We start from the raw sequence: 27,603 nt of genomic DNA on the forward strand, positions 1-27,603 counted from the left end.
GTAATAAAAACAGTAATAAAATAAATGTCACAATGTTAGATGCTGTAAAACAGCTCTGATATGTAATGCTTCTTATACAGGATGAGTAACTGCATTTGTTCAGACATTACTTATTGAGAAGAAAGTAAAAAAGAGTTGACTTCTCAATTTCCCCACTGCAAAGAGAAATTTAATTTCTGTTGGAGACTGAATACAGTGGTACCTCTGGTTACGTACTTAATTCGTTCCAGAGGTCCGTTCTTAACCTGAAACTGTTCTTAACCTGAGGTACCACTTTAGCTAATGAGGCCTCCCACTGCTGCTGCGCCCTTGGCACATGATTTCAGTTCTCATCCTGAGGTAAATTTCTTAACCCGAAGTACTACTTCCAGGTTAGCAGAGTCTGTAACCTGAGGTGTTTGTAACCCGAGATACCACTGTATCTCCTTAATTCTGCATCACACCAAGAGCAGGTTAGAAGTTGTTGTCTTTTTAAATAATCCCTTCACCAAGTTCAATTACAGAGCAGTATACAGCAGATATAAATAATAAATTAGTAAATTCCTAGTACAATAAGATAAAGACATTAATGATCTTGAATAAAAGACAACAGATAAAAATGACAAGGAAAACTAAGTAAGCTATTATTCAAATTAAAATGCCTAGATTTTTTTGAATTTTTTTAAAGGTTTAACCTGTTGCCAAGAAGATTGTAAAGTAGATGCCAGGTACCCTTGTTTTGGGAGTGCATTCCCAACCTAGGGTTCTACCACTGACAAAGCCCTCTCCATTTTAATTATATAATGATCTTCCAGTAAAGAAGACTTGGAGTAGAGTGTCAACAGAAGATCTTAAGGCATGGGCAGGCCATTCAATTATAGGCAGTGACCATTTTACATGCATCCAATTAATGTGCAATCACGCACATGCTGGTCACTGCCAACCCCAGAAGTGGCTTGAAAATGGTGCGGGCTTATGCACACTTGGCCAATGCACGAGGGGGCCAGGAATGGAACCCCCACTCAAAATGGTTGCCACCTGTACATACTTACCACAAAACACATATTGAAATAGGTATTCTGTTTCAGTATATGCATTTCTCAATCTTTTTTAACCTAAATTACCCATTTTAATGTATTTCAATGTATTTTTTTGAGTTGAGTATTGCATTGCCAAATTCATTGATGTGCAAAATTATTCTCTTCTGATTTGGATCTGGTCAATTTGCATCTAAATTCAGAGACAATATATTTCTCATGCATCCTTTCCATGAGCCCGTTACATGCAGAATGGGCCCTACCTATGGAACCATGTAGCACCAGTCTATTAGCCCGGAGAGCTTCTTGGGACACAAGAGAGTTGCTGATCTACTGGGAAATGCTGTTCAACAGGGAAATTCCCAGAAGCTCCTCTGATATCATTGCAGCCACCCGGGTTATTATGCCCTTCCTCGTTTAAGAGACATTTGGAAAGAGTGGGAAAATGATCTCTTAAGTTCCAAGAAGCCCAAAAGTCACTTCCCTGCAGCCCACAAAGATTTCTGCTAAGGAGAAATGGGAGCTTGCTTCATTGATCTCTGCGGAACAGCAAGCTCACGTTTCCTGTTAGAAAAAGCAGAGCATCAACTCTTTTGCAGGCTTTTTAGCCTTCTTGGTACTGATGGAACTAAAATGAGCATGACGAAAGTTACTGCTTGTTTGTATCTCTTCCTGGCTATGTTGTAGCCTGTTATTTGGATGTCTAAGTTTGTATTTAACAGAATTCTCAAAAATCAGTTCAATTTTTTTTTCACGTCTGTGTTTTTAAAATAGTGGACTTACTTAATACAAGCAAATGCTTTAAATCTGTATATCTTCATTAATATGATAAACAAATATTTTGTACACAGAGGCATACCGTCTTCTCCCAGACCCAGATCCTGCTGTTGAAACTTACAGTGGTAGAGTACTAGAAATCATATTTTGTTTCTAAGATTTCACTCCTAAATATTTGGTTTTTTGGAAAACAATTACTTTAAATTCTCATGTTGTACAATGCTGGGTTGCAGGACTAGCTCCAAATTCATAAAACTATAACTTAAAAAAAAATACTCTGACTATTGGAGTAACTGGGAAATAAAGGGAAATTCAAATCAATTTGAAATGTTTTACAAAAAAACAAAAACAACAATCAGGTCCAGCTCATGACAACTCTCCGACCCTCAGTGGTTGTTTTGCATGCTTTTAGAAATAAGTGCTTTTTCTGCTTATTAAAAAAAAGCTTTTTAAACTAAGGATGAGAAACTACAAAAGTGTATATATTCCAGTGTGTCTTATTAATATGTGAAAGCCACACTAGGAACCTTTTTCAGCTGCAGGGTAGAGTAAAACTACTTTAGATGATTTAAAATAAGTAAAACTTGACTTATTCATTAGCATCTGCATATTATCTGACAATGAAATATTTTCATTCTTCAATTAATTGTACTGGAATAATGCTATATTCTAAATTCACCATGCTATTACAAGCTATTATTATAATCTGATCTGAAAGCATTGCAATTTTTACATTGCAACACATGCAAATAATTTACATTGCACTGAATTGTAAATTATTTTTACTTAAATTATTTCTGAACAGTAATATTTGTACTGTCTAAAAGTGTCATCTGTGCACTTAACAAATCTTGGCAAAAATGACTTCAAGCTTTTTGACACCACATTCTTTCATGCTATCTGACTGATCCACAATTCAAGGCAACTGACCTACAAAGCTAGTGTTTTGAATCTTCAGTTCCCTTAGGTTGTTTGGGCACTGTTACATTTCCAAGGACTTGTATTTATATTAGTCTGGACAGCCTTTTTGAGGGGAAAGAGGAGGGGTGGACAAGAAAGGATTTCCTGCAGCCCTCAACATCTGACTGAAAAAGAGCATTTTGCCTGCTATTGTTACTCCTCTTCCTCAGGAAAGTAACATTAGATTATTATTTCAAGTTCACTATGCTCTTACAATGTTTGGTGGATGTCACCTAATGTTTCAAAATTGAATTTCAAATTCAATAGACTTGATATTTCCACCCTCCTCTGGCAACTACACTACTTCAGTTATTTGTACTCAATGCCTATATTATCTCATGGAAAGTTAGGCTTTTTGACAATGGGAAAAATTTGCAGAAAAAGTACGACTCACTGTGTTGGAAAGTGACAATGAATTGGGCCCTTGTTCTGATATATATATATATATCATGCTCTTAGATAGAAGACTAGTAGCGTTCCTAACTTAGTAACTCACCATTGTACAAAGAGCTTCCTTTTTCACATTTTTGTAAATTAGCATTTATTATTTAACACAATTTTAGTAGCTTTCTTTTTATGCTATAGTCAGCAAACACTTTTGTATAAGGTATTTTGGGTTTGGAATTAAGCAACTGTTGTGTTGTCATGATGTTTCTAAAATCTAAAATCATTTTATTCCTTGCAGTAGATACAATAATAATTCTTTTTTAATAATTAAACTAATTTAGTAAATTCAAGATGGAGGCGCTTTCCTACTGATTATGCTTCCACCTCGGAAGATGAATTTGGATCAAACCGTAACTCTCCTAAACATGCCCGTCTACGTACTTCTCCAGCCCTGAAAACTACTCGATTGCAGAGCACAGGGACACCAACGCAAAGTAGCAATATCTTCAAGCATAGGATAAAGGAACAGGAAGACTACATTCGAGATTGGACTGCCCATCGAGAAGAAATAGCAAGGTTGGCTTTCAAGGGATGATTACTTGGTTTAAAAACAGCATCTTATCGGTTAAATCAATGACCATTACAAAATGTGTTTTGTTTTGTAATTGGGTTTATACTCAAACAAAATTGATTTTCTTTACCACAGAAGCACTATAAACTTACTTTACTGTCAGTGAAAGATACTATCATAGTGTTCCTAAATGCAGCCCTAAATCCCCAATTGTCATAATGGGTTTCACAAACGTGTGCAAGTAGCTACTATTTAACATTTGCTTAGTACTCATTAATTAATGTTAATTAAGTGATAGAATCATAGAACTGTATAGCTGGAAGAGACCCCAAGGGTCATCTAGTCCAACCACAAGCAATGCAGGAATCTCAGCTAAATCATACATGACGAATGCCACCCAAATCACACATGACAACTGCTTAAAAACCTCTATGGAGGAGAGTCCACCACCTTCCAAGGTAGCCCATTCCACTGTTGGACAGCTCTTATTGTCAGAAAGTTCTTCCTGATGTTTAGTTGGAATCTCCTTTCTTGTAACTTGAATCCATAGGTTTGGGTTAATTATTAGGTTATAAGCCATTGCAGTTCTCCTTGGTTGAAACTATAAACTGCAATGACCCATTTGCACATGGTAAGATGTACATCCCTGGATTTAAAATGTTGAGATGCATTTTGTTCAATTACAGCAGAAGAATGTTGGAGTCCTTGCACAGCAAAGTTTCTTAGGTGCTGCTCTTGTAGTTGCCAGAGCAACCAAAGCTGGGAGTTATTTTAAAGACTCGTACCTATGATAGTTATGATTAGAAGAAAATACTCAGAACAGTAACATGTTTCATATTGTAAGGAACAGCAACTTTGAACTCTGAGGTTTTTTATTTGGGATCAATTATGCTGTGTTAACTATTAACAGGATCAGTCAGGACCTGGCTCTCATCGCACGTGAAATCAATGATGTAGCAGGAGAGATAGATTCAGTGACTTCATCAGGCACTGCTCCTAGTACCACAGTAAGCACTGCTGCCACCACCCCTGGCTCTGCCATAGACACTAGAGAAGAGGTAGGAGATCTTCATGGAGAAATGCATAAGGTTCTTTCTTTTCTTTATTTCTTTTGCTTTATCCTTCTGACATAAGTTTAATTATTTCCACCTGTGTGTGCATGAATCTCCATATTCTCAGCATACCCTTCCTTTAATTTTAAGATTGTTGCCTGTTAAAAAAAATTAATCCCAGTGGTTAAAATGGCCAATGCAAGAACAGTCATATTGTGAATACATGGTCGGTTTTTCTGTGTACTTTGAACATAAGACCTTTTGCTTGTTTCTTTGTCATAGCCTCAGATGCAAGTGAGTAGTATCTCAATGCTCCCTAGTAAAGAGAAAGCATTGGAGATTTGTTTATAGACAGGTATTATAAAATACTATGTGTAAGGTGAGGTACTTTGCATTTTCATTGGTCTTAGATGGCCCTGAATGTTACTGATCTTTTAAATGATTCACTCACTGAGTTGAAGTTCCCCTCCCTAATATGTTACTGTATTATTATTATTAATTCAATTTATAAGCCATCCTTCCTAATTATAACAATTGTCATAAACATTTAAATTAGCATGATTTCATGCTGCAGTTCAAGTCATACATTTCTCTGACATGCTGTTTCTATATGCAAAACCTGCATGTTCAGGTCAATATTGCGACCACCAGTGAGAGTATTTTAAAATATAAAGTCAACTCTTTTTAACAGTATTACTGTTTGTCTTTTTTTAACTATTTGGTTTGATTTCAGGGTTGGCAGTTTCCTGGGAAGACGTATTTTAAGGCGCAAGCCAATAACACACCACCATAGTAACAAAAAGCTACTGAGAAAAATTTAGCAATTGGATAAAAGTTCTTTGTTAGAGCTGCCTCCATTTAACTTCTAAGTGTGAGGGTTTGTTTCAACAGGATTTGAAATTCTCAGTTACGGAAAATCTAGGCAGGATTCAACTAATTAGTCCTGTCAGCAGAAGTCCTGTGCAAGCACTTCCATTTCCCCAAGGGAGGTTTGCCCCCTGTCCTCCTCATCCCCCTTGAAATTGGCTGAGGGGATGTTTCAAGAACCCCCAGAACAGTGCACAGGGGAAAGGAGAGGGAAATTGTTCCATCTGGCAAGCTAATATGCTTGCCCTGATGGAATGATTGCCTTAGCACACCCGCGTCACTTTTCAATAGGTAGAACAATGACGGAAAAGCAGAATAGCGTTACCATTTGGCTTCACCAGTTGTACAGCTGCGGAGTAGTCAAATACATGTTGAACCATTTACAAAACACTCCTGCAGCTTGGTCATTGGCACAGAATCACTCACACGGCTGATCTAATGTAAACAATGTAAAGTTAACTAAAGGGACTCGGAAGTCCTGTGGCAGGTTCCACCAGCAATAAGTGCTGGGAATGTAGAAGTCTCACATCATAGAAGCTGCTGCTGAGAAAGCCGTTTCCAATTTTAACACTGCTCCCAAAGACCACTCATGGGAGCTGGTGATTTGACTATCTGAACCAGCTATAAGATCAGATTCTGACGAGATAATGTATTTGCAGAGACAACAACGAGAGAGAATCCATATTTGTGTCTGACACATATATGTGGGATAAAAGAGAGAAATGAGAAACAAGGTTTTGTGTTATTATTAAGGTTTTTTTTCCCCATTACTGAGCATTGACAAATTCAAGTGAATAATCAGCTGGCTGGAATTTGAAAATGCCTCTAGAACATATTTAGGGTTTTTGAGTAGAGTTTATTTTTCTCAGGTAGTGGATGGGTGGTGGTAAGCACTAAATCCCAAGATTTAATCTAGTAAAAACAACGCTTTAAATTCTCAATTCAGTGCCAACCCTGGATGTGTTCTGTTCACCTGCTGTGTTGTTCCTCTTGATTTATTTCAACTTCTTGTACATAAGCCTTGGTTAACAACATTATGTTCTATGTACATTTTTGTGAGTAGCAGGATATGTTTTGTGTGTAAGTGGTGTAATTTTTATTATGTTCATGTTGGTTTCTTTTTATTGTTTCCTAACCATACTACTAAGCTTCTGCTAATGTAAATATGCATTTTCTCTGAGTTAGATAATGTGAACTTACATCTTTACTTAATAAATTATGAGTCCCCTTTCTCTTTTGTTCTGCAGTTATACACCACTTTTGCATTTGTAACCTAATATCTATTTCTGTGCATTCATAACTAAAATAATGGCTGATGTTTTGGCAAGATCAAATGATTTTTTGTTTTTTGTTTTTGTTTTCTAATATACAAGTAAATCAAATACTCTAGTTATTATTTTGATTTCTTCTGTTCTTTAGTGGCAAACCCATCTAAACTGATGAGCCTCATAATGCATCTCTCTGGTTGGTTTTAAAGTGAAGCTTTCTCACTAATTATATATATATATTTAATTTTTTTTCAGCTAGTAGACCGTGTATTTGATGAAAGTCTGAACTTCAGGAAGATTCCTCCAGTGGTAAATGCAAAAACACCAGATGGCAACGCTCGACCTAATGATTCCAAACCACAGACAACAGACCTACCTGAGCCCCCCACAATTACACGTCGGCGAACCTGGAGTAGGGATGAAGTAAGTAGTGTCCATGCCTTTACATAAAGAGCTGAGTGAAAGGCCCAGGGAGCCAATAACTTTCCTGTTTGAACATTAAGTACCAAAGCACTACATGATAAACTACCTCATGAACTACCTCTATAAGGAAGAGACATTGCTCATCCCCCACACCCCTTAGACAGTTTCAAGTGAGACAAAGGCAGGGATTTGGAGTTAGTGAGGCAGAAGGCTGAGGAGGAAGACAAATTTGGGGTGAGGTGTTGGGTTTACTTTGTTCATTTTATCATTTTATATTCCATTGCGCTTCCCAGGAGCTCAAAGTAGTTTAGGTGGGATTATTCCATATTATCCCTGGAACAATTATGTGAATGGGGTTAGCTAAGAGATAGTGACTGACCCAAGATGCATTTTGAGCTTCACAGCAGAGTGAGAATTTGAACCCCCATGAGCCTAAATTTGGCTATTCTTATTTGTCATCTTGCTTTGGTTCAAGTGTAGAACTGCCTAGCACTGTCTTGCGTATTATTTTTTGCTGCTCTTGATGTTTGTGTTTTATTATGAAAGTACAGACTGGGAAGATTATCCCTAGTCTCACAAAGAAAAAGCTCAATATGGCCCAATGTAGGCATCAGTGAAAACAGGAAACATACTTTAGAAACAGTGGAAAAGACCAGGCCATGAACCAAAATGTCATGAAATGGGAAATAACTGTGTGTTAGCATCAAATCATAATATCGTGAGACCAATGGCAACAATTGATGAGCGTACAAAGCTAATTGCTTGGATTATAGGACTCATGGATAGAATTCTGCTCGCAGAATGAAGCTTTCCCACCTCTGCCCACTGTCCCCCTAAAAAGCCATGCTTGAGGATTAGTGGTCCGTCAGAAGAATGTTGTATGGGGAGCTGTGGCAGCAGTGTCAAAATTGGCAATTGCCTTCTAAATCCGGCCCAATTGCCTTCTAAATCCGTCCCGCGGACAGTCTGGGAATCAGTGTGTTTTAACATGAGTAGAATGTGTCCTTTTATTTAAAATGCATCTCTGGGGTTATTTGTGGGGCATAGGAATTCGTTCATTTTTTAAAAAAATTCAAAATATAGTCCAGCCCCCCACAAGGTCTGAGGGACAGTGGACCGGCCCCCTGCTGAAAAGGTTTGCTGACCCCTGGCCTAGAACCTTCAAGTGACACCACAAGATCCTTTAAAGGGGACCCCACAGTGGGGAGCACCACAAGAGCCAGGCACCTGAGCTCACCACGAAACAGATAGATGCAACAAATCACACAGGGCCAATGCCAAAGTGTCTTGCCAGGCCTCCTAATGATGTCCTAGGTACGAATCCCAGAGGGTTTAGCAGTACTGTACACTGGCTACGTAAGTGGGCCCAGAATATTATCTTGCTAACCTCCACATCTCTACATGAAGGGCACAAAGAAGAGCCCCTGGTGATTGGGGTCCAGAGCATGATTCAGCAGGCATTCCACTGAGTTTTGTATGTGTTTGTTTTCTGCTGGCCATTGGATAGTTCACAGTTGGATTGAATACAGTGGTACCTCGGGTTACATACGCTTCAGGTTACATACGCTTCAGGTTACAGAATCCGCTAACCCAGAAATAGTACCTCGGGTTAAGAACTTTGCTTCAGGATGAGAACAGAAATCGTGCTCTGGTGGCGTGGCGGCAGCAGGAGTCCCCATTAGCTAAAGTGGTACTTCAGGTTAAGAACAGTTTCAGGTTAAGCACGGACCTCCGGAACAAATTAAGTACATAACCAGAGGTACCACTGTGTGTTTCATTATTTAGCTCACAGAGCAGATTCTTCCCTTGTTCAATTGCAATACTTTTTAATTCACATTTCAACTTTTTCTGCACATTGTTTTGTTTATTGGAAGTTGTCTTATTTTACAAACATTTACTAATGCTAACAATAAATTTATAAAATTCTGATAACAAATACCAGGGAATTGACTCTAGCCAGCTGATGTCAGTGTTATTTTTTCATTTATGAATGTGCTTTTATATTGCAATGAAAACTATGTTTATGGCTAAAGATAATTTCCATATATTGACAAGTTGCATGAATTTAAAAAGTTGAATATTGTTCTGTGCTCCAACTAAAGTAAATTGGAAGTACATGACATGAGAATAATCGTTTAGGAAGAAGAAGCCATGATATTGTCACTTACATTTCTAGAAACTGTATTATTTAAATGAACAATTGTCTTTTGAAACTCTTTCAGGTTATGGGAGATACCTTGCTGTTGTCCTCAGTCTTCCAGTTTTCCCGGAAGATTAGACAGTCTATAGATAAAACAGCTGGTAAAATAAGGTAATCTGTGCCCTCATCAGTAAAATTCTCTTGCCAAAAATATTATTAAAATGTTTATTTCCTTTTGACTGCAGATCATGTTCCATTAAAATCCATGTAAAATCATTGGCTTATTTTAATAGGAAGAAATTGGCCCTTCCTGTCTTCTTAAAATATTATTGTTAGCAGTAGTATTAGTATTTTAAAAACTGAGCTATTAACAATGAACTCCTTTACACAGGGGGAGTGGGGCATATAGCGTTAAAACAATATTCTTGTAGTGTGCAGTGACTGGCAAATTATTATTATTATTATTATTATTATTATTATTATTGTTAATAATAATAATAATAATAAATTTATTTATTTATTTATTTGCCACCTGTCTTACTGGGTTGCCTTTGCAGCTCCCAAGAAAAAACAATAAAAGCACAATATAACACCACACACTAAAAACTTCCCTGAACAGGGCTGTCTTCATATGCTGGCTTCACTCAACTTTGCAGTGGGAAAAGTGGGGTGTTCCCCCCCCCCCATTTCCCTCAAAATTCAATCTAATAATCAAGTCACATTGAGAACATCTGAGAGGACCATGCCAAGTGCAAAATAACTGAAAGGAGAAGAATCAAATAGGGATTACTGGGAAGGCTGCAAAAACAAAATGATTTTCTCAGCTGATGCTTTGCAGGGTATGTAAGACCTAGAAAAAGAAATCCCTACACTAAGTGTAGAAAGGTTGTAAATGATAGATTATGAAGAAAGTAGTGAGCCAAATACAGGACCAAGTATGCATACACATGTATGCAAATATACATCATTTTCAGGTACTGTATGTGTGAGATCTTAATACATTTCCCTCAAATTTTCAACAAAAGATACAGCAAGAAAATATGGCCTTCTTATTCCCATTACTAATTTTAGTCAAAATAGCACTGGAGGAAAATTGCTTCTGTATGGAACAGAGGGGAGTTGATCCTTCACATTTGTTCAAATCCAGAACCTGTGTTACGAAAATAAAAGTAGTACTTGTCTGTATAACATGTTTAACTACACGAGTTTTAAAATAAATTTTCATATTTTCAGTTTTAATTCTCTAACTATGAACTCTTTGCCAGAAACTTGAAAAACTATTCTGATACTCTAATTCCTATTCATTTATTAAAAGTATTTTTATATCTCATGAAAATGTTTGAAATGTGCTTTGTTCACTGAAACTTGTGAATGGTGTTTTAAACCAATTATCCTGGATTGCTCGGAATAGCCAAAAGATAATTTCAGTCAAGTAAGTCCAGCCTAATTCAGACCTAGCACTTATTCCTGGAGTTATGTGAGTTTCGCAAGATATTTTGCACTAATTTTTGACAAAGAGGCATTTTTTTCTTGTGAGTAAGGGATGGGCTTGACAGAGGTATATAAGATTGTGTATGTTGTGGGAGAAAGTGGATCCTCTCTCTTAATACTGGTACACAGGGACATGCAGTGAAACTTAATGTTAGAAGACTCAGAACAGACAAGAAGTTCTTCACACAGCACATTCCATAGTATCTGCTATTACGAGATGTATTGATGGCCATCAAGCTGGCTTTAAAGGGGGCCTAAACACATTCATGTTTAATAGACTATTGTATTTTAATATTTTGTTGGAAGCCACCCAGAGTGGCTGGGTAGAAATAAATTATTATTATTATTATTATTATTATTATTATTATTATTATTATGCTTGTCAATGACCACTAGCCAGGGCTTTTTCCCAGCTGGAAATCAGTTCCGGCACCTCTCAGGTGGGTGCCATTGCCATTCTAAGTGAATAAGGGAGGCGTTCATGGTGAGTTCTGGCACCTCTTTTCCTAGAAAAATAGCAGTGCTCAACTGTTGGAGGCAGTATGCCTCTGAATAGGTGTTTCTGGGAACTGCAGGTGAGGAAAGGAAGCTTGCAATCGGAACATGCTTGCAGGCTTCCCATAAGTAACTGGTTGTCCTTTGAGTGAGTAAAATGCCGCACTTGATGGTCCTTTCACCTAACCCAGCAGGGCTGTTCTTACATTCTTTGCTATGCCTAGGTGGACACTATCCCGAATTTCAACTTCCTACCTAGCAATCTAAACATAGCTTCCTGGAGCATATGACCACATACTAAACTTAGCTTCCTGGAGCATATGACCACATACTAAACTTAGCTTCCTGGAGCATATGACCACAGCACATCATTGGTGCTGACACACACCATGGCAGCTGAGTCTTCCCAGGCACTGTCATCCACTCTATCTAGATGAGGCATGACCTCCACAACTTTTATATCAAGCGGGCTAGTCACCATGAAGTGTACACTCCCATCACAAGCCCATCTCTCTGTTTTTCTAATGGTCAAATTTCCTATTGGCACCAGTCCTTGGATATATGTATCATGAAAGTCTATCAGTTTATCCCCTAAGGAATGGTTCCCTCCTCCTACGGAATGCCCCCCGCTGCTCCTATCTCCATTTTTATTAGAGAGTGCATTCCCAGCTCTCTACCCATGTAGTCCTGTGTCAGTCCCAGCAAGGTCAAAAGAGATATTCCTCTTTTCACCTTGCCCGTACTTCCATCCTCCAGTTTTCTAGAGTGCTGGAAGTACAGCCACTACGAAGTAGTTCGTTACAAAATATGGAAAACATTTGGAATGTTTAGATTTGTCTGTGTGCATACTCTGAAGAGAAAATGACAACTGGGTAAAATTTATAGCTTTGTAATTTTGTCTCCCCTGCAAGTAAGAGCAAGAGCAATATAGGCTTGCCACAAGACTGTAAATGCCCATCTTATTTTGAGTTGCGTTTAGTTAGAATTTTTAAGGCAGGTGATGATTTTTTATTGTTACGCAGTCATGCAAGTCTTTATAGCATAAGGCTTATAATCACTCTTCTGTGCTTTTTGGCTACAGAGTCTTGTTTAAGGACAAAGACCGAAATTGGGAAGACATTGAAAAGAAGCTACGAGCTGAAAGTGAAATCCCAATTGTGAAAACATCAAGCATGGTATGATGAAATAATAATTGTCATTCTCAAGTAAGAATGTTGAAAAGGGGAAGCAGTCCCTCAGCTGCTGAAGGTTTAAAGATGATCGATTTTGGATGCTTTTTCACTAAGAGTGGCTGTAGCTTAGTGGCAGAACATCTTCCTTGCATGCAGAAGATCGCAGGTTCAATCCCTTGCATTTCCAGGTAATGCTAGGAAAGACTCCTGCCTGAAACACTGCAAAGCCAATACCAGTTTGTGTAGACAAACCTGAAAGAGATAGACCAGTTCTTTATAAAACAGCTCCTAATGTACCTGAGAATATAGCCGCTTTAAAAGTTCTTCACCTTGTTTTAAGTCTTTATTTAATTAATAAGTTGAATTTATATCCCACCCTTCCTCTCAAAGGAGCCCAGGGTGGCAAACAGCAAAACAATACAATATACAGACAGATATATAGACACAGCCAAACCACACACATAGGGTGTGTGTGTGTCTGTCTGTGTGTCTGTGTGTGTGTCTGTAACAGGTTTTGTGTCTTCTCCATGAAGTCTGATGAAGGTGCACAATAGCCAGCAGTTATCCATATAAACTACTCTACTTACATTCCCCCTAACATATATACAATCATTAATGTAATGTACATACTGTGAAGAAATGTGGCTTGTCCATTAATGGAACCTAATGCTTTTTATGTGTTGATGCAGGAAATATCATCAATATTGCAAGAACTGAAGAGAGTTGAGAAGCAACTACAAGGTATTTAATATTATATACTGATGTTGCGAACACCAGGGTTTTCAGAATACAAATAATTCTATTTTGTCAGGCTTTTGATTTGATTTTTTTTTAAAAGTTACAATCCTACAGAAGTTATAGAGGATACTGAAAGAGACAAGGGGATGAAAAGAATGATAGATGAAAAGAATAGATAACCCCACTTTTAAAGTTATCTATTCAGTTACTAGGCGAGAATCGATAGTGACTCGACCCTACTGCTCACTGCCGGAGTCGCTACTTTCTGTTCTCCAGACCTTAGTTTTTGCTATAGACATAGTACAGTGGTACCTCGCAAGACGAATGCCTCGCAAGACGAAAAACTCGCAGAACGAAAGAGTTTTTCGTTTTCTGAGTTGCTTCGCAAGACGGATTTCCCTATGGGCTTGCTTCGCAAGATGAAAACGTCTTGCGCCTTTTTTAAAAAACCGCCAATGCATTCCTATGGGAAACCGTCAATACACAGTGGTGCTTCGCAAGATGAAAAAATTCACAAGACGAAAAAACTCGCAGAATGAATTAATTTCGTCTTGCGAGGCACCACTGTAGTGGAATGCCTGTCAGTGTGCTACTGGGCAAATAGTGGATCTCACAATAGATTGTTATATGGGTGGGAAAGGTCTTCTCGACTCCACAGGTGACTGTTCAGTTTGCAGCTGCCTCCCCTGGCAACTGACAGGAGTGCGTTGCTATGACTACAGGGAGCACCACTACCCATCCTTGCTTCTTCAATGACCACAGACACAGGTCCTGTCCTGCCATCCAAAGCCCCTCCTTCCTCATGTTTCTGGCCCTGCAGAACTTTGCATAAAGCTGATTAGGTTTTATCCTTAAGAGAACTTGAAATATTGCCCTCCGTCATAAGAAACTCTGGCACCAGGAGTGGCTTGCTCACCAGGGTGCAACAGCCTCCCAGCAGCAGTATCTATGCCACTTATCAGGAGGGGCAAGGTTGGGGCTGCAAGAACACAGTGGCAAGAGCATCTGATTGGATACACCAGTGCATTCACAACCTCCCTGTCACCTTGCCTCTCCCTTCCTGGTACATGAAAGCAACACTGCTGCTCGGGTGGCTGTTGTAATGGCTCCATCCCAGGAGATGAGCTGAATGAAAAAAATCCTAATAGTGATTTTTCACCAACCTCTCCCCCTCTTTCTTTATTCAGTGATAAATTCAATGATTGATCCTGATGGGACATTGGAAGCGATGAGCAATTTGGGATTGGCGAGCGCCGTCCAAGCAGCTCAGCCTAAGCAGAAGTCCAGCTCTGTTTCTCAAGGTGCCCATCCTCAGATCCAGCCAAACTGCCAGCCGGAAGCAAGAGCTGTTCGACCCACCATTGCCCCAGCCTCAACTGAACTTGGCAATGTTGAATCTGAGCATGATTTCAGCATACATTTCAATCGGTTCAATCCAGACGGAGAGGAGGAAGATCCAACTTTGCGCGAATGACAACATGCTATCAGAACTTTTAGTATTGAATGTGCAGAATTCAATGAAAGAGTCCTAGCATCATCGTTCAAAAAGTAACAAAACGTTTGGTAAAAGGGCCATTGCTTTGTTATACCAACTACTTAGCTGTGATGCTTTGGATGTCGCACACCTCCTGACTCATTAAGGTAAAATTGGTATTGACATAGAACGCAGTTTGTGGTAATTGTATGGGCTTTGCAAGCACTTATTTTGAACCTTTCCCTCCATAGTTTACTTAGTTTCAGCAGACTGTTAAAATGATATGCAAGCAGATGAAAGTCCAGCATTATTAAATTTCTGAGTCTCCTGTGCCAAGCTGATTTGTGATTAAGCCTCTTCACTCAAATTTGTATGAAATTATTGATCATTTAAACTTGATTCTGAGTAAGGGGATCTAAATTAGGATATCCTGCATCTTAATACCACGACACGTTACAATATAAGGAGAGACCGGCTTGACAATGCATTTATTGTTGCATACTGAAGATTTCAAACCATTGTGATTTATAGAACTTCATTGCTATGTAAATTGTCATGAGGTTTACATGAATATTATGTTTGCACTAAGAATTTGGTGGGAGTTGAAGGTGAACATATCAGTATCAATAGGGGCTAATAACTTGGATGTACATAGAAAAGTGATCATAACTGTCCTTATTTTAAAAAAGATGACACCACGACAATGGCGCAAATCCAACTCCCAAAAGTCTACATTTGGCCCTTGCTGATCCTGTTCAATATGTCTTTTTGATGTTGATGAGAATGAAATGTCATCATTTTGGAACTATGAAACCAGTTTAAATGTATAGCTTTGTAAGTCTATTCCTTTAAATCCTTTCTCATGCTGTGTCACCAAGGTCAAATAAAAATGCATTTATAAGTGCTCCTTGAGATGATCATGAGTTGTAAAATTTTCTTCAAAAGATTTGGAGATAGAATAGTGATAATCTGGTCAATAGACTGACTCCAGACATCCAAATTGTTCATGTTTTTTCCTGTAGACTCTCTAGTAAGTCTCTGTCTTATATGTTATAAGAATTTCTGGAAGAAAACTGCTAATGTAGCCCTTTTGCTTATACTGCTTAACAGCAAAGCTAACAAAATATCTCATATAAGCCTATTTATCTTTAAAGTTGTCCCTGTAACTTAACTTTCGGAAATAATAACAAAAGTAAATAACCCTATATTTCCAGAACACTGTAATTTCAAGATCTTCTGTTAAATGCAACTAAGAACTGGAAGTTTCCTGTTTTTGCATCAGTCTATATATTAAGGTTACAAATACAATTTTGAAGCTTTTATGAAATAGTCTTTAATATTTCAGCAATAATCTTATGTGTCACTTGTTTAAAACTACTTTTTCCCTGTACATTTTTAAACTGTACAGGATTTTGGAAGTCATTGCAAAGTTTGACCAACTAAATATACAAAAAAACATTTTTTGTAGAGATATAAAAATAAAAATCCCAAAACCCTGTTGTATATTGGCTTTAGTTTTGTTTTTTTGCTTTAAAATTGGAAACTGCCTCTTGTCAAACTCTGTGTCCCACTCACTATTGACAGAGATCAGGAAAACACTTGTTTACAGATGCTGTCAAAATTTAAACTGGTGTACAACAAAATACATTGAGAGCAGTTACAAGGTTTTGGCCATCATCATTTCTCATTTCAGTGCTTGGGAGAAGAACCACAAACACACCTATGTGGGAAAATAGGAAACAGATATGGAAAAATAAAACATTTACACTCTTCACACAATTGTTTTTATTTTTTCAGAGGTTTACACCTTTTGTGTTCTGTAATAAATGTTTGCATTTATAATGTTCTTTGTATGAATGCATACTCCTTATTTATTTTTTTGTTACATTTATTATATATGTTACAAGCATTTACAGCTCCATTTTTAAATAAAGTGTTTCTGGAACTTTATACAATAACTTGATATACATGTGTGATTAACTGTGTGAACCAGTAAATGTTCATGATGTGCTTTGAATCAAGTTCAATAATTATGAAGGGATATTTTCCTAAATGTACTGTGTGTTTTGTGTCTGAGAATTAATTTTGCTGAATTTTGGACAATGTTTGTGCAAAGGACAATAAAACCACTTTAATTCTACAATAGGTGTTCATACAGAGATCTGTAGAAGTTAAAAACAATGTACATGTAGCAATACAAGCTTGCATATAGACAAATTCTTACTCCTTTTGCAGGGAAAAATTCATTACATAAACAAAAGGTAGTTACACAAGTGCAGAGTAGGGGCGTCTGTACTTCTGGTTGTCTTTCCTCCTCCCACAGACCCTGACAATTGTAGCTCCCTGTAGCATATCCTGCACTATTCAAGAATATGGGAAATCCCTTTTTGTGAACAGAGTTCTGCTCATGGTTTCCTGGGTACCCATTGCAGAGTCGGGGGTGCAAGTGAAATATGGCAACATGGCTAATTAAAGCTTGGTAATCCCTCTGTAATTGTTTTTATTACATAAATCTAAATGAAAACATCTTTCCTGTGCTAGTGGTGGGCAAAGGCTCCTGGCTCAGCTTGTAATTAGTATAGAGCATTCTCAGAAAAAAAAATATCCAGATTGTTTGCAGTTTTTAATAATGAGACAGGAACTCTCCATTGGTTGTCCTACTCCCAGAATGTGCTGCCAAGAGGGATTTATAGAGGGCTATTGGAGACTGATTAAAGCACTAACCTCATTTTTAAGGTCTGGATGCTTCAAATGGCATTGATTCTCTGAAGCGAGTCTGAGAAACGGAGTTCTCAGTACCTCCTAACTAGTTCCTTTGAGCCAGGTGCAACTGGGAATGTCATTGCCCAGACTTCTTGAAAATGATGGGCATTCTGTTTGAACATCCAGGCCGTTCAAATGATGAGGCTGCTGATACATACCTTCCCTGCTTTTAGAACCTCATTTTCACAAGGGTAAGTTTGGGGAAAGAAAATGGCTGCTGGTGGCACCCTGTTTATGAAATGCCCCACCCCCCAAAAGGCTCACCATATTTCTATTTTCTTTTAGTTATTTAAAGTATTTGCATCTTGCTCAATAAAAAAGGCTCCCACAGAAGCTTAGAGATCTCTAAAAAAAACAATTCAGTCCCTGATTTCATGCTTACAATCCAAAAAGGGGCATTTTAGGCATCAGAAGAAGACCTTTTTCTTCTCCCAGGTCTCTAAATTTGCAACAGACGGGCATTTTTTGGTCTCTTAATTCCTTGCACTGGTGTCTTTTCGCCTTCTGATGTTATGATTGTTCTAGATTGATTTTATGCTGCTGTGTTTGTGCTGACATTTGCATGTTTGTGTGCTGCTTTGTATTTTTTAGACTTGGTTCTTATTTATATTATTTTGTACTTTTTATAATGCTGTAAACCACCCAGAGGATTTAAGCAGTGGACGGTATACAAATATAACAGTAATAACAGCAACAATAACAAATAATGGCCAGCACAACGGACAAGCTCATTTTGAGCTAGCCCTGAGTTTGCCATAATTGAGCCTATTTCCATTAGAGATGTTGGCACAACCACCACTTCTTATTTTCAGTCCTAGAAGTTGCTACACTGGCTTTAGGGTGCAACATGCATATAGACTCTATATGCATAACATAGACTGCAAAAGGCATGGTTGAGATCATGTATCCATCCTAAATATTATTTAAACAGCCTATGATGGGGAAATCTTAGTTACCTGTAAATGCCTTTCTTTTCATTTGTCCAGTTTGATGGGGTGGAGATATCCTAACAGGAAATATAGCATACCGGAGAGGGTGCTTACGTTTTATCTACTAGCACCATAGCTTCTCTTACTCAGTTCCAGGCATTTTCTGCCTCATTCCTGACTTCATTTTTCATAATTGGAGCTAAGCCGGGGCAGTACCTGGAGTAACCATTTGTGAGGAAGTAAACCATCTATTAAGACAAACTACACCACTATAGACAGGGTAAGCATCTGGATGCTTGCCTTGACACCTTTATCTTGGGCATTAAAAAGACTGCGTGCCAACGTGGTTCAAACTGATAGTGTTATCCCCAATGGTGCTTACACTATCTGACCAATCCATCTCTTTGATATTTTGGATACAGTTTTACTGGCTAACTTTATGTCATATGTCCAGAAATCGCACAATCCGTTCCTATTTCTGCTATAGGTTATAGCAGGTGGAGAATGGCCCTCAAAACTCCTGGCAAGTATGCTCTGGTAAGGAGTTTCCCAGGGCTTGGGTTTCACTATGTGTATTTGGACTACACGTAAACGACCATGTTACATTGGCTGACTTCCTGTGTGTTGTGCCACATTTTAGTTATGTATTTTCATATACCTGTTAGTCAAAATTTGGCTCAAAATTCAGCACAATGGCCACACTGTGCCTTAATTGGCCCCGCGCTGAACTTCTGAATACTGCTAAGAGGCAGGCTTCACGTCCACAGTTTCAAAGTGTATGCACCAAATTTAATGATACCATAAAAGTTTCTATTGAATCTTAGCAACTAATAATGTTTTCAATCCGAAGGTGAGCATTATTATGAGCATTTTTCTCCCGATCACTTTTAAATAAGAGCTGAATGAGAATTCTCTTCCGCTCACTAGCTTGCTGTAGAAATTAACGGATTTGTGCTAGTGCCAGGCACACCAGATTTTTACCACTCACCACTTCCTGCTGCATGCACCTCCCCCCAACATCCGGAGGATTGAGGGAACCCACCATAGCAATATGGGCTATGGAGCGCAGAGCCAGTAAAAAAAAGTGGATCAGGCATGTTTTCTGCTGGTGCAACCCACTGTGTTGTAGCTGCATTACAGGCAATAGCAAGGAAGGAGACGGAGAGATACAGATCCTTGAAAGAAATGCCACCTTCTTACTTGTTCACCTTCAGTAGAGCCAGTGCTTTTTTGGGGGGGGGCGCAGGGGGATGCATACCCCTAAACATTTTGTGAATCTTTGTACTTTTGTCCATTTACTGTATTTATTCCCCCCCCCCCCCGATTGTCTTGGGTCAAAATGAGAGTATCCCCAAACATTTTTTAAGAAAAAAAGCACTAAGTAGAGCTAATGCCAATCAGTGGCTTTGAATATAGATTATGGTTCTAGATAAAAGAGGGAGAAAAGGAGTGGCAGAGAGAGAGAGAGAGAGAGAAGGAAGGCAGCTCTGCCATCGTTGCTTACTGTGTCAATACTGCATTAGAGGCCTCTGTAATTCATTCATTTGGCTTGCATCACTTCACTGTCAAAGAGCTGGCATAAGCACAATGTTACTCTAACATGTTCTCTTCAGGAGAGGAAAGCATTTGATCTGCAAAAAGTCCCCTCGGTTATAGTTTTTGAACCATTTTCAGAACTTGGGGATCATCTGCCAAAATTATCAACACACTATCACCACAAAAGTGCTTTGCCCAATTGCCTTGCCATGAGGTCATGCTGTTTAGAGAGGAAGAAGAAACCACAATGAGCACACACATCAAGTTACACATTTCCCTGAATGGTGGCTGCAGTTTTTCTCCACAAGGCCCTTCTTTTACTCAAGTGAATCAAGACTGGCTAATTTTCAACAAGCCCATCCTGTTGGGAAAAAGAAAGAAACACCAGGATTGCATACTCTGTTCTTATCTTCTCAAGGTCTTAAATCCTACCCAATGGCTCAGCTCTGGAATTTGTTTTCGGTGCCAGAGCTCGGTCCTGGAATGTCTCAGGTTATAAGAATTATAGCTCAGTTTGTACAATGTGCCAGGGAGCATATTACAGTAATTTGCTTCTAGACATGCTTGAATCACCTCTTTTTCAAACTAACCACTGTGTCATGAACTGCAGGACGGTGGGAGGAGGAAGAGGGAGAAGAGGATCCCGGCAAGAGGTGTAGCCAGGACTAGGACACACCGGGGAAAGCAGGGAATGGAGAAGTACTCACAGGTTGACAGAGGGTGGTGAGAGGATGGGGATCAATGCACAGGAGCCAGAGCAACAGGACCCATCACCAAAGCCAGTGGGGCCCCTGTCTTCCCAAACACAGCAGGCTCTGAGGCGTAGCAAGCAGTGCGAGGGGTGCTCCAGGAAGCTGAGGCAAGCAAGGGCCCAGGGGTATGATTCCTCAGCTGGCTTAGGCTCAGGACACGTGAGGGTCACCTGCCTCTTCAAGCCCAGATGCTGCAATCAAGTACAAAAGGGAAGCAGAGCTGAGGTGCTATGTCTGCTCAACTGCCCATGTTGGTGGATCTTGACCTGGTTGCCCTTGAACCTCTATAGGACTGTTTGACTCTGGGCTGTAACCTAACTGCTGGACTTCAGACTTGGCTACTTGGATTGACCCTGGGCTGTGTTTCCTGACCTTTGGACTTTGCTTGTGTGGATTGCCCACTGGACTTTGACCTTTGGACTTCGCATACTGACTTTCTGCCAGGTAGGCCAGGGGTTCGGGACACACTGCTTAGGCCCAGACCATGGTTAGTTTATAAAGAGAGGTGATTCAAGCATGAGCTTAAAACACAGGCTGAGTAGCTCTAGAATGCCACAGAAACTATCAGAGAAAAGTAGAAATTGCATGTTTACATAATAAGTTTTTTCCCTTTAAGAAATGTAAATATTTGGTCAGAGTCAGACCAATTAATGCTTGTCATGAAAGCAAGCTCAAATCTAAGGGCTAGACTCTGTTCTGGACTCATTAGTTTCAGCTGAGGCATTCTATAAGATAAGATGTAGCAGCGCTTAAATTTAACATGGGGTGATGAATTTATGAGGAACCTCTACTATAAAAGGTGTAGCAACGCAGATGTAAGGAACCTTATTCATTTTAGAAGCATTTTATTAAAAACTCTTGGAGTCAAAGACCTGCCGCTTCCACTGTTGCACTAGGGGGCAGGTAGTCATATTGTCAGTTTTCTGTTTACCCACAAGAGAAGCTAAATATAAATTAGCAGATTGTAGCTGCTCCTGCCCTGCCCCTCAGTGTTTTATCAGTGCACACAACAGGGCATGCAACCACTTTAAAACAACTTAATGCAATTAGAAGTACGATTGCATCAAGATTACTTTGGGTTAGTGCTGCTTTTGTCAGTGCATGTGTTTGTAATAGGGGTAGGGAACCATTGGGCTACCAGGTGTTGTTGGACTACAACTCCCATCAGCCTTGACTTTGTGCCATGCTTTCAGGGGCTGCTGGGAGATGTAGTTCAGCAACATCTGAAGAGCCAAAGGTTCCCCTGGCCTGATTAACTATGACACAAATGAACTCATGGGAATGAAAGCTGCTGCAAACTCCACACACACTGCTCTGTACAGTGGAGCATCCCTAATGCATCTGTTCCACTTTGCCAACTGCACAAGGCAATTTCCCGGCTTTGAGCCAGTCACCATGTCTCAGATTAACCTACAGGCGGATAAAATAGGATGATGACCTCCTTTTTGCCATCTAAGAACCCAGAGGTGGTAAATAAATAAGCAGAAGCACTTGGTTGGGGGAGTGAGTATTTGTCCTTTTACAATGCACAGTACGCCAATTGTGAGGTGGCTTCAGGCTTCTGTTATCTGCAGTAAAAATTGCCTGATAGCTTTGTTTCTAATGTGTTGGATAACATTTGCAGACACTAGGTGGCACATTGGCCTACCTTTTCAGAAATATGATCCAAATCGAGATGAATTTGTGCACAGTCATTTTCTAACGCATTTCCTGCTATGCTGTAAAACAATGGCAAATATTTGATAAGTATGAGATGTTAGGGATAACTGTGTAATCTGACCCTGTTCTGCTCAGAAATCCCACTGAGTCCCACTGGGCTTATTCCCAGGCAAGTGGGAATAAAGTGAGAAAGTTGTGCTATACTGGATTTATTTACTTAACCCAGCATTGCCTACTCCAGCATTGAGTAGACTTCAGACATTTCAGATCTGCTGTGTTTTTTCTACTTACAACCCCAACCAGAGCCAGATGTAAAAAAAAACAACCCCACATATATTGGGGTGGGAAACCTGTGGCACTGCAGATGTTGGGATTAAAAAATCAAGCCCTGGTCAGCATAGTCGGGTGCGGGGACAATGGGAGTTGTAGTCCCACCACATATTGAAGGCCACAGGTTTCCCATCCTTGTTACGCAGTGAAAATTAAACATTTAGAACAGAATGCACAAAACTCCACTCCTGGTTAGTCTCCTTCATTTCAGCAGCTTAATTTGAATGGGGGAGAAATGTTTTGTTGTTGCGCCTCTTACTAAGCAATAGGGAGCCAGAATCCTTTGCTAATCTACTGCAGATCATCCAGAGATCTAAGCTGGTTGCGATAGATGATAATGAGAGAGGACACTGATTATTTATTTAATTCGAATACCACACTGTACATGCAAGTCTCAAAACAGTTGAATCTTTTGAATTGGAGTACAGTAAAGGTAAAGGGACCCCTGACGATTAGGTCCAGTCGCGGACGACTCTGGGGTTGTGGCACTTATCTCACTTTATTGGCCGAGGGAGCTGGCGTACAGCTTCCAGGTCATGTAGCCAGTATGACTAAGCCGCTTCTGGCAAACCAGAGCAGCACATGGAAACACCATTTACCTTCCCGCCGGAGCGGTACCTATTTATCTACTTGTATTTTGACGTGCTTTTGAACTGCAAGGTTGGCAGGAGCAGGGACCGAGCAACAGGAGCTCAACCCGTTGCGGGGATTCGAACTGCCGACTTTCTGATCGGCAAGCCCTAGGCTCTGTGGTTTAACCCACACCGCCACCTGCATCCCAGCGGAGTACAGTAGTAGTTCCAAATCTCAATCAAAACCATTGAGCCTGGGGCTTGCCAATCGGAAAGTCAGGGGTTCAAGTCCCTGCGACCATTGCTCAGTCCCAGCTCCTGCCAACCTAGCAGTTCGAAAGTACATCAAAGTGCAAGTAGATAAATAGGTACTGCTTTGGCGGGAAGGTAAAAGGCATTTCCGTGCACTGCTCTGGTTTCACCAGAAGCAGCTTAGTCATGCTGGCCACATGACCCAGAAAAACTCTGTGGATGAATGCTGGCTCCCTCAACCTGTAAAGCGAGATGAGCGCCGCAACCCCAGAGTCGTTCGCGACTGGACTTAGCTGTCAGGGGTCCTTTACCTTTACCTTTTAGTAGTTCCAAATCCTACATTGTTTGTACCACGCTGGATAGCTCAGTTAGTTGGAGAGTGGTGCTGTTCATACATTTGCAAGACCAAGTCAACATGTACAAACAATGGGAAGAGAATCAAGTGTTAATTTCAATATGCAAATAGCAGTCAGGCAAACTGAGTACAAGTCTCATCCTTGAAGGATTAAAACTCCAGTGTTGAATTTTGATTCATTATTGTCTCTGTGGAATGTTCTTAAAATCCCTGAGTTTGCAAGAAAAAAATGCAGTTCACTGAACATGGTCTATTAGCAGTCTGATTTTATTCAACACCATGTGCCAGATAAATGGTGTCATAGAAGCCCCCGCAAGTTAAGCAATCTGCTCCAATTATTTATTGAGACTCATTTAAACAAAATCACAACTTCAGAATATGACTTGCATTTGGTGGCATTTTACATGACAGCTGATTTACAAACACAGCTGCTCAACCAAACTTAAAATATAGGCATTTGGACGTCATGTTAATCTTTGGCTGTTGCTCTGGGCTGTTTACTATGAGGCAGCCATTAATCATGGATAATGATTGATTTCCCAGAGGCTAATGCCTGAATGCACTCCCTTAAAATTGTGAAATATTTATCTCCCCAAACACATCCTGCTGCCAATGGCAATCTAGTCCTTCGTACGTTTGTTGATCAAATAATTTGAAAGTGTATTATGGGATCCCCATCTTGCTTATGAAAAATTGCTGTAAACTTCCTTGATGCCTTGTGATAGGGCAAGTTATGAATGGTGAATTTATCAAAGAAGTAGGAGGCCCAGGGTTCGCTCTGATTGTCTAGAAATACACAATCGCTTTGAGGTCCTCTCCCCTAGCATGGAAGACGAAGAGCAGACTCCATTTGAGGATCTCTCCCTCATTACAGTCGATCACGTATATGAAGATGAGCAGCAAAGTCAGTCCTCAGGGAATGTGCAGGCGACCTTGGAACGGACCGCTCACGGAAGAACCCTGACCAAACCTAAGAGAAGGCGTGTAGTGGTGATAGGGGATTCCCTACTGAGGGGAACAGAAGCAGTGATCTGTGGGCCTGACAAGATGTCTCGGGAAGTGTGCTGTCTCCCCGGGGCTAAGATCCAAGATGTAACTGAACGACTACAAGGAATCATAAAACCCACTGACAAATACCCCTTCCTCTTGGTTCATGTGGGAACCAATGACACTGCAAGCAATAGCCTCCAGAAGATCAAAAGAGACTACGAGGCTCTGGGCAGGAAATTGAAGCAATTAAATGCACAAATCGTCATCTCATCTGTCCTCCCAGTTGAACGACGTGGCCCAGGGAGAGAGAGGAAAATAGTGGAAGTAAACAGCTGGCTTCGCAAATGGTGTAAACAGGAACGGTTTGGATTCTTAGATCACGGACTGCAGTTTCTTGAGGATGGACTTCTGGCAAGCGATGGGCTGCACCTCACAACGGTTGGGAGGAATGTTTTTGCCAAAAAACTAAGAAACCTCATCAGGAGGGCTTTAAACTGACTAATGTGGGGGAGGGAGACAGTGCTCCTGAAGGTAGGAGTCTATTAATTGATGAAGATGATCATCCAAATGTCATAGACCAAATGGAGCAAACAGCAAGCAGACCTAGTGGTGGGAGGAAAAAATCCTTAAATAAGAGACACGGGGGAATGACTAATGGACTTCAATGTCTGTACACTAATGCACAAAGCATGGGAAATAAACAAGATGAGCTTGAGCTCTTGGTACAGCAAACTAAATATGACATAATAGGCATCACTGAAACCTGGTGGGATAAGTCCCACGATTGGAATGTAAAAATGGAGGGATACAATCTATTTCAGAGAAACAGACCAGACAAGAAAGGAGGAGGAGTGGCGTTATATGTCAGGGATGTGTATACCTGTGAAGAGATCCAAGATTTAGAACCTCAAAGCCAAAGTGAGAGCATTTGGGTCAAAATTAAGGGAGAGAAGAATAATAGTGACCTCATTGTGGGAGTTTACTATAGATCCCCAAGCCAAACGGAGGACATAGATGATGCCTTCCTGGAACAGATGGCCAAGCATGCAAAAGGAAGGGAGATAGTAGTAATGGGGGATTTCAATTACCCAGATATTTGTTGGATGTCAAACTCAGCCAAGAGCATAAGGTCAAACAGATTCCTCACTGGCCTTGCAGACAACTTCATTGTCCAGAAAGTGGGAGAAGCAACAAGAGGAACAGCCATTTTAGATCTGGTCCTAACCAATGTCGATGACCTGGTTAATGGGGTAGAAGTGGAAGGATCATTAGGCGCAAGTGATCATGCTCTTCTGAAGTTTACTATACAACGGAAAGGAGCAGCCAAGCGTACTAGGACTCAGTTTCTTGACTTTAAGAAAGCCGACTTCATAAAACTTAGGGAAGTGCTGGGTGAGATCCCATGGACAGTAATACTAAAAGGAAAGGGAGTTCATGATGGCTGGGAGTTTGTTAAGAGGGAGATAGTAAAAGCACAACTTCAGGCAATACCAATGAGACGGAAACATGGAAGGTGCCTAAAGAAGCCAGGGTGGCTATCTAAAGAACTTTTAACTGAGTTAAGATTAAAAAAGGATGTGTACAAAAAATGGAAAAGGGGGGAAACCACCAAAGAGGAATTCAAACAAATAGCCAGCACGTGTAGACACAAAGTCAGAAAAGCTAAAGCACAGAATGAACTCAGGCTTGCTAGAGAGGTTAAAAGCAACAAAAAAGGCTTCTATGGGTATGTTCGTAGCAAAAGGAAGAACAAAGAAACAGTGGGGTCACTCAGAGGAGAAGATGGTGAAATGCAAACAGGGGACACAGAAAGGGCTGAACTCCTCAATGCCTTCTTTGCCTCAGTCTTCTCCGATAAAGAAAACAATGCCCGACCTGAAGAATTTGGAGGAAATGATTCAGCAGAGGAAACACAGCCCAGAATAACTAAGGAGATAGTACAAGAATACTTGGCTAGTTTAGATGTATTCAAGTCTCCAGGGCCAGATGAACTGCATCCAAGAGTATTAAAAGAACTGGCAGATGTGATCTCAGAACCACTGGCAGTCATCTTTGAGAATTCCTGGAGAACAGGCGAAGTCCCGGCAGACTGGAGGAGGGCAAATGTTGTCCCTATTTTCAAAAAGGGGAAAAGAGAGGACCCAAATAATTACCGCCCAGTCAGTCTAACATCAATACCAGGGAAGATTCTGGAGCAGATCATTAAGCAAACAATCTGTGAGCACCTAGAAAGGAATGCTGTGATCACCAATAGTCAGCATGGATTTCTGAAAAATAAGTCATGTCAGACTAACCTGATCTCATTTTTTGACAGAATTACAAGCCTGGTAGATGAAGGGAACGCAGTGGATGTAGTCTACCTTGATTTCAGCAAGGCATTTGACAAGGTGCCCCATGATATTCTTGTAAAGAAGCTGGTAAAATGCGGTCTTGACTATGCTACCACTCAGTGGATTTGTAACTGGCTGACTGACCGAACCCAAAGGGTGCTCATCAATGGTTCCTCTTCATCCTGGAGAAGAGTGACTAGTGGGGTGCCACAGGGTTCTGTCTTGGGCCCGGTCTTATTCAACATCTTTATCAACGACTTGGATGATGGACTCAAGGGCATCCTGATCAAATTTGCAGATGACA

At 40.1% G+C, this 27,603-nt stretch overlaps 2 protein-coding genes across 33 annotated transcripts in view; both read left to right on the forward strand.

The window, feature by feature from the left end:
- Positions 1 to 16,789, forward strand: part of CEP170 (centrosomal protein 170) — a 73,852-nt gene extending 57,063 nt beyond the window's left edge. For 7 of the 32 annotated variants that reach the window (XM_083432102.1, XM_083432095.1, XM_083432084.1 and 4 more), the window contains 8 exons: positions 1,868 to 1,918; positions 3,482 to 3,716; positions 4,622 to 4,799; positions 7,154 to 7,321; positions 9,544 to 9,632; positions 12,529 to 12,622; positions 13,309 to 13,360; positions 14,545 to 16,789. In XM_083432102.1, the coding sequence (XP_083288228.1) occupies positions 1,868 to 1,918; positions 3,482 to 3,716; positions 4,622 to 4,799; positions 7,154 to 7,321; positions 9,544 to 9,632; positions 12,529 to 12,622; positions 13,309 to 13,360; positions 14,545 to 14,831 (1,154 nt within the window). In that variant the 3' untranslated portion in view covers positions 14,832 to 16,789. The remainder of the gene's footprint in view (positions 1 to 1,867; positions 1,919 to 3,481; positions 3,717 to 4,621; positions 4,800 to 7,153; positions 7,322 to 9,543; positions 9,633 to 12,528; positions 12,623 to 13,308; positions 13,361 to 14,544) is intronic. The other 25 variants (XM_083432089.1, XM_083432096.1, XM_083432105.1 and 22 more) reach the window with 10 other exon arrangements.
- Positions 16,790 to 20,727: 3,938 nt separating this feature from the next.
- PLD5 (phospholipase D family member 5) overlaps positions 20,728 to 27,603 on the forward strand; it is a 185,067-nt gene continuing 178,191 nt past the window's right edge. Inside the window, exon 1 of the mRNA XM_083432219.1 lies at positions 20,728 to 21,255. The gene's annotated coding sequence lies outside the window, so the exon portion shown is untranslated. The remainder of the gene's footprint in view (positions 21,256 to 27,603) is intronic.

The sequence above is a fragment of the Podarcis tiliguerta genome (assembly GCF_965153285.1).
Source record: "Podarcis tiliguerta genome assembly, chromosome: 3".
Lineage (NCBI taxonomy): Eukaryota > Metazoa > Chordata > Lepidosauria > Squamata > Lacertidae > Podarcis > Podarcis tiliguerta.